The sequence below is a fragment of the Halichoeres trimaculatus genome, unplaced genomic scaffold, assembly GCF_033239565.1.
Source record: "Halichoeres trimaculatus isolate MK-OKI-2021-1 unplaced genomic scaffold, fHalTri1.1 fHalTri1_scaffold_18, whole genome shotgun sequence".
Lineage (NCBI taxonomy): Eukaryota > Metazoa > Chordata > Actinopteri > Labriformes > Labridae > Halichoeres > Halichoeres trimaculatus.
Genome location: NW_027437196.1, coordinates 11,482,767 through 11,490,486, shown reverse-complemented (window position 1 = coordinate 11,490,486; position 7,720 = coordinate 11,482,767). Strand labels below are relative to the sequence as shown.

Here is a 7,720-nt window from a genome sequence, read left to right as displayed (position 1 = left end):
TCTCTTCGTGTTTTAAATTGCTGTCTACATATGAACTGTGTTTTTCCTTTTTAAATTATTTTTATTAATTATCTGTGGTTCTGCTACTAATACATTTATATGGACCCAAGGGTCTGGGATAAAGTATAACAACATAACAACAAATGCCCTCTCACCCCAAAAAATACATGGCCAAAGTAATATGCACAACATCACGTAAAAAATATTGTATTGCTATTTGTGTTCTATAAATTTTAGTGTCATTAACCTTTTATCTATATATGTGTTATTGTGAAACTTGGGTTAATCAATGGTATAAAATATATATAGACTGTATATTGACATACTGTTTATATAGTGACACTGACTTACTGGTAAAAGTAGACTGCTGCCCAACCTGCTCACATCTCTATTTTTAACACATTGACTGTTTGCCTGTAGCCTGAAACAGAGTCACGCTACTTGTGTCTGATATGAATGAGAGAGCTTAATATAGAAATTACACAGGGAGCACAGTTACAACTACAACTGGAAAGTCAAATTATAATAAACCATAATGACAAAAAAAATGAAACTCTTAAGCAGAAATGGATTTAAGTGTTGTAATAACTAGGTCAATATGCTAAAAAGTGTTTGAGTTTCCTGTTTGTTCACGATTTCATCTTATTCATATTGTTATCAGGCTTAGGGTTGTTTTCCCATCATAACCAATTCATTTATCTCATCATCTCGAGATTAAAACAACGATTACACAAGTTATTTTCAGTCCTCAGGATATAATCATTTTTTCAATATCCAGATAGTGGATCTGGTTTTCTCATTACAGGGAGGTTACGTGTCTCATTATCAGGACATTGTTTCTTGTGTCAACAGGATGATGTTTTTGCAATCTAAAGAATGAAATAATTGGCCTGTGACTATCCGATCACCGTCACAAGTCAGCTGTTTTGATGTTAACTCAGGATTCATATTGTAGATATCCATGTTGGCACTACTCTTTTTCAGGAAAGTACCTCATGACTAAGAACTATATTTACAGATATCCATAATGACCCCCTTAACAGAGGTAACAGTATATTTGAAACTTCATTTTTCCTGGTCCAACTCAAAGCAGAAGTGTCTTCCAATCCTTCAAAAGTTTAAATGACAATCCCTAACATTTATTAGCTGTATTGGTTATTTGTCACAGATATCTGAGATTGTTAGTGTTTTTCAATTTCAGACATCTTCATCATCATTGTTACTGTTCAGTATGAGTATTTTGGATATCCAGAGTGGGTGTTGTTTCTTGGAGAAACGCCTGTTTCAGAAAATAAACACCAAATATATACAGAATGTAATTTAGGCATCGAAACAACATTGTGAATGTTGCAACACTGAAAAAACAAGATGTTTCATGTATCCATATTAGGTATCATGACAAGATCAGTTTGAATGTTACATCAGATACCTCACAATTTAAGCTTCAACTCTTTGAGTCTTAACACTTTAGTCATTGTTTTTTTAAGATTCAACTTTTGAATCTCAAAAATACAGCTTAGAAAAAATTGAGTTTCCACTTTTGAGACTGTCCTTGTGGCTCTTTCTTATTAACAGTTGATAGTCAACAGTTGTCACTAGGTGAACTGCTTTTATGGTTATTTATGTATGATTCTTGATAAAAGTGTTCTTACATTTAATGTTAAAATTACACTACCTGTATAAAGCTATGTCTTACAAAGGGAGAATTAAAGTTAAGGTTATGACAAACGCTACCTGAGATGTTTTTTTTTCTTTCTTTTTTCTAAAACTGCAGTTTTATAACTGAAATAAATTGATTTTATTGGTCAAAATGTATGATTGTTTCCAAAAACATTCTAAATGCCTGGAATTATTTTGGGTTGATGGTACATACCTTAAGTGTAAGTTTCTTTCGTGAGGTTGCTGATATCCAAGATGTTTATTCTTGCCAGTAGGAACAATAATTTAAATCTGAAAGTAAAGAAAAAACATCTAAAAATAACTATTAAACATTGAACTTAATGTTAAAACAGCTGATAGCATTGCCCAAATTTAAGAACAATGTTCAGCCCATGTTTTTGTTTTGAACTGTTGTTACTGATAGGCTGCTTAACATATGTATGAATTTTCCTTGGAAAACGAATTTAATTTAAAATAACAACAAGGGTATACTCAACACCTAATTTTCATAAAGGTGGCACTTCGTTTTGCCACCAGAGGGTGTCAGTGTACTTCTTTTTTTCCTCCATTCATATCATCAATAAGATTTTCAAGACAGAGTACCCCAAACGCCCACGCGGTGGCGACATTTCGCTTTACTGAGACAAATGAACGCCTGTCTGGAACAAATGCATGTAAAGAGACGATGCTACAGCAGCTGTCGCAAGGCTGTGCACTGCATACAAATGGGAGCATTGATCTTTCCCCCCGCTCGCTGTAGTCTACTGTTGTCTTAACAGTAGCCTAACCTGAACTGGTGCACTTAATTGGCTCGGTCTGTCTCCATTAGTCCACCTTGGTTGATACATTTACGTTATCGCGAGAATCAGTGCCATAGTGCTTTGGATAATGTCAGTATCTCGAGGTAAAATCATACAAAAACTTTAGAAAGCATTTAAGAGAATATAAAAATGCGACAAAATACACCGAGCGGGACATTGGCAGCATGCTAGCATACACAGCACCTGCTGGTAGCTCGTTAAGCTAACGTGCATGTAACGTAAAATTAGCTACACAAAAATATGACGGTACGCAAAAGTAATGTGTGCAAGATGAAACGCACGTACACAAGGTTGAAATTAGCTGGTATTCTGCTGTACGGAATAGCTAAATTATATAATTGTGATAAAACTGTTAAGCGTGAAAGCCCATGGTGTTTAAGCAGCGGATTAATGTTGCCTGTAGCAATAACGTGATTCTTCGTCTGCTCTATTATTTATGTAAGATGTAGCACGAGGTCCGCAGTGCTCGCGAGCAGCCTGTTGTTGTTGTTGTTGTTGTCATTCTAACGGCCCGCCTAAATCTTTGCTTCTCTGCTCAGCTGTAATTTTCACGAAATGTTTGTGCTTATTTTTTGTACTGTTTGTTTTGGGGGTGTCCGAAACACTGTAAAGCTTATCGACACTGTATCCATGTCAGTGGAACAAGCCATGCTGATGTCAGAGATTTTTCCTCTGCCCTCAACGGTGGGAGGATCTCTGTGCGTTGAGTCACGCAGCTGTCAAAGATAGCTGTCACCCAGTTTCAGGATCAAACACACACACAGTCAATGAGAAAAGGGCTTTGAGCCGACAGGACGCAGAGATCTCAGGTAACCCCCCCTCTTTCTCCTCAAGTCTCCAAACAAGGACGAACCAGAAAAGGAGAAGGAAGGAATCCAAAACGAGGGAAAAAGAAGCGAGTTTTTGATGAATAAGGATTTTCGCACATTCGGATACACACTGTGGATATTTGGAGAAAAGAAGAAAAACACTACACTGACACAAAGGCAGTTTTCTTCTGCGCCTCATAGGGAAAAAGTGGGATTTTTCACACGAAGATGAAGACGAAAAAAGGTAGGTTGAAGTACTATGAAGAGATGAAATGTCAAATGTTGTGAGAATTGCAAGAGACGACGATTTGGAGAGCGATTTCCCCCATAAGCAAACCACGCAGTCTATTGTTTCCTTTCCAGACATGACAGGGGGCTTTTTCTGCCATGTGCTGGCGCGATGTCAAAAGTCAATATTGCTCGGTTTGTTCGTCATTTTTTGATATAACACATATATTTCATGCAGGTTTCCACACATTAACACACTCTTGTTTCAGCATGTGTTGCGGGGTTTTATCTCACGGTGTAAAAAGGGGGTAACTTTGGGTGTCAAAAACGTCGAAACGAGATGAAAACGAGACATCATTATGGCTAATTAAACGCCGCACGCGACATTTGTATCGAAGTTTGTCCACTGGTGAGGACACAAAGTGGCGACTATTGTGAGTTCAAGAGTTTGGAGTGTTGCATTTTTTTAACAACGTGCAAGCTTTAAAATCGATATGTTGCATCTGTTAATCGTGTCTCAGTCGAGGAAAACATCTTGAGCGCCTTTTAATAGTATCTTAATCCAAATGTAGGCTAATGTTCATCCTGACCTCATTGTGGGAAGTTGCTGTTGCCTTGTTACATTCATGGACCTCGTGGTGCAGCGCGCACACACACACATACACACAATAGAAAACCCTCTTACAAGTTGGTTAAACTTACAAAAACCAGTGTCTTCGTGGCGTTGGAGCGTGTTTTCTGCTCACCGTGTGACACTGTGGTGTTTTGGGGTGAGTTAACTTTAACGGCGAAGTCTCTATTTGCGTGTAGAAACTTTTGAATTGCGTACAAAGAAGCACGCAGCCCTAGATTCTTTTGTTTAGTCTGGAGACGCTGATTTGCAACAGGTCTCCCCTCCCCCTTCCCCTCGCTCTCCAGCCTACGTAATTACCTCATCCTGTTGGCCGCACAGACTTTGGGAACTTTCTTGCTCCTTTCCTACTAGTTTGGCCCAAGGGGAGACAGCACAGGGTTTAATACTTTCTTCAATTCAGCTTTTTAGTAATGGGGTTTGGTCTGCGTGCTTTGCAGAGCTGCTCTTACGCGTGAAAGTGAGATAAAACATCACCTAAAACACATAAAAATGTGCAACATTCTCAACACTTTCTTCAGTAACTACATTTTAATTCCCCCAAAGTAACAAAAAATGTAACAAAGCAAGTGTAAAAAAGTGATAAAACTATTTTTAGGTTTGTTTTCTCAGGTTCTGACATTCAAGCTGATTCAAAAGAGGCTGAACTTTTGTTTGATCATGACTGTTGTTTTTTGATTGGCTGAAATTAAAAAGGAAAGCAGCTCCGAAATCTGCGCTTATGCCCCCCCCCCCCCCCCCCCCCTCTCTTTATGTTGAAGGAACTGTCCCTGTGGTCATTTAGTGTACTTAACTCAACCAAGCATGCAAGGTGTGCTCTCATCCTGTACAGTAGACCTCTCTAGTATTTGTCGAGGCAGGTTTTATAACTGCCAGAGCATCAGGCCAGCCTTTGTGACGTCCCCACCCCCTCCTCCCCTTCCCTCCATCACTCCCTCCTCCTCCTCCTCCTCCTCACACCCTCCCTGGCTCCTTATATGAATCACATGGCTGAACTTGACAGCTTGCTTCTGACACATCAGCTGCCTCCCAGACAGCTTGTGCTCGGTGAACGGCTGCACCAGAGCGACCGCAAGCGAAACGGCACCTTAGAGGGACACGTATTGTTCTTTGTCCTTTTCATTTTTCTCATGCAACCTCTTTCCCTCCTTGCTGTTCCTGGGTGTGCGCAGGTTTGATGATGCTGTCAGGGAGCGAGACTGATGACGAGGACAGCGTGGACGCCCCCCTGGATCTTTCCTCAAGCGCGGGGAGCAACGGGAAAAGAAAACGGCGGGGGAATCTGCCCAAGGAGTCGGTTCAGATCCTCCGGGACTGGTTGTACGAGCACCGGTATAACGCTTACCCCTCAGAGCAGGAGAAAGCCCTCCTTTCCAAGCAGACGCAGCTGTCCACACTGCAGGTAAACATGGGAATGACAGAGTTCACAGATCCCTGTAAAAAGTAGATAAAGAAAGCATCAGTTTGAGTGAATCACTTCCTTTCTAGTGGGCTAACAAAAACATGACACATGAGCAGAGAATTGAAGGTCATCCGATGCAGCTTGATGTTGCAACTTTAAAGCCTGAGACAACGTGAGTAAGCTCACTCCCTGTGCGCCGCTGTGGGCTTGGCTGAGGCACTCGGACAGGAATTTCCCTCCCTCCAGCCCCTTTCCATCCCAGCTGTCTGGGAACAATGCAGAGTCATTTACAGGGTTAGCGCTCCCTGAGCCAGTCACAACTAGCCTGCAGGACTGAAGGAGGAAAGGAGAGATGCCTGTGATTACTGTGCTAACAAAGGAGATCACTTTAGATCCAGAACTATAAAACAGGATTTTTAATGTGATCAATTCTGAAAGTTGTGAATTATCAAGTTGTGGTTTTAAGCTTTTTTCGATCAGCAGGAATGACGAACCTTGCGCTGATGGGTGTTGATGTTTACCTTTTCAATCTGATGCGTTTATTGAAAACGCAGGTGCCAACTACACCTGGTAAAAACGATAAACATGTGACACATGTTTTTTGTCTTCTCCAGGTGTGTAACTGGTTCATCAATGCACGGCGGCGACTCCTCCCAGAGATGCTGAGGAAAGACGGCAAAGATCCCAACCAGTTCACCATCTCCAGGAAAGGCAGCAAAGCCGGCGACAGCTTCTCCGACAGTTCCCAGTCGCCCAAACACTGCAGCCCAACGGCAGGTACGGACGAGAGCTACGACAAACGCGTCCTCCACCCTTCCAGTTTTGAACCACCCCTGCCCGGCGTCCTGCGGAAAGCCATGTCCCCCTCCGTTCCATCCCCAACCTCCCTGTCCCCACCTCCAGGGGTCATCCCCACCCGGCCGTCAGTCATCTGTCACACTACTGTCAGCACGGCGATACAGGCCCCTCCCTCCGCACCGGGAATGAACTGCGACAGGGCGGAGGAGCTGCTGCAGCACGCTCAGGCGCTGCTCAGGTGCAGGGAGGAAACTACCACCGCCGCCACCACTACCACCACCATCCTCAGTAGCACCAGCATGGAGGGCAACCTGAGCCCCCGCAGCGGGCTCTTCAACACTCCTCCCCCCACCCCTCCAGACCTCACACAGGACTTCAGCGGCTTCCAGCTCCTGGTGGATGTGGCTTTGAAACGGGCTGCAGAGATGGAGCTGCAGGCCAAACAGCTGGTCTCCTAAAAAGGGACACAAACGGGAGAAGAAGACAACAACAAAGGAGAAGAAGAAGGAGAGAAAAAAGACTGACTTTTTTGAACTCCTGAGTTCAGTGACTTGTCTGCACGCGACGGAGAACAAACACATAGACGCCTGATCATTTCTATTTTTGGTAAACCAATCAAGTGGACGAGGGTGTTTTTTTACGGAGAGAAACAAACTGTATCGAGGTGCCTTGGCTGTAAGTTGTTTATTCATTTCACGTACATGCGTATGTTTTCTACATGTGTATCTTATTTGCACACAGGGACCAAAAAATGTTATCAGAGAAATGCTGCCTGTCTTATGTCTTTCCATTTTACTGTGTATCATTGTAGAGAGCTAGAAGCAGCCCTCATCCACACCCGTCACACATTTCACAGATCAGTTCATGCTCGGTCTGCCTTGTTTGTTTGCACACTAACGGCAGAGGAAGGTCATCTCAGTGTCTTAAACATACTTTGCTCTTGGCATCTATGACAAACTTATTCACTACTGTAGAAAATGTGTTTTCATGAGTATAAATATAGTTTTGATTTTGTATTTACTTTTAGCTACTTTTAAAAGAAAACCTCTATGCTTTTTGTTTTCTACTCTTATTTCCCCATCAAGGGATATTTTCAGATGACCAATGTAGCAGGTTCTTAGTCTGAGCCTTCATCCCATCATGAACTCAGCGGGGAAACAAAAAAAAAACAACGGCCAGTGGACTGGAAAATGAAAACACTACAGATGTCTTTTTCTGCATTTTGCTGTTTTTACGACAGCAAGTTTATGAAATCACCAAAAACACATTTTCATGTAAAATAGGACCATGTGTATAGTAAATGTGACACCATGCCCAATGATGTGATTTCTTTTCATACTGTGCAATGTTTGTGGCAAAAAAGGGGGTCACA

The 7,720-nt window shown here is 42.0% G+C and overlaps 1 protein-coding gene across 2 annotated transcripts; it reads left to right on the top strand.

Moving 5' to 3' along the window:
* Nucleotides 1-2,993: 2,993 nt before the first annotated feature.
* On the top strand, nucleotides 2,994-7,720 carry tgif1 (TGFB-induced factor homeobox 1). Of its 2 annotated transcripts, none has more exons than XM_074693268.1 (3): nucleotides 2,994-3,533; nucleotides 5,321-5,550; nucleotides 6,165-7,720. In XM_074693268.1, the coding sequence occupies exons 1-3, from the start codon at nucleotides 3,518-3,520 to the stop codon at nucleotides 6,804-6,806; spliced, it is 888 nt and encodes a 295-aa protein (XP_074549369.1). In that variant the 5' UTR covers nucleotides 2,994-3,517; the 3' UTR covers nucleotides 6,807-7,720. The 2 variants fall into 2 exon arrangements, with proteins under 2 accessions (XP_074549369.1, XP_074549370.1); XM_074693269.1 differs by lacking the exon at nucleotides 2,994-3,533 and adding an exon at nucleotides 3,673-3,951.

Coding starts and splice junctions, on each gene's coding strand:
- tgif1 (XM_074693268.1), top strand. Junction 5,551..6,164: donor CGCAGCTGTCCACACTGCAG/GTAAACATGGGA, acceptor TGTCTTCTCCAG/GTGTGTAACTGGTTCATCAA.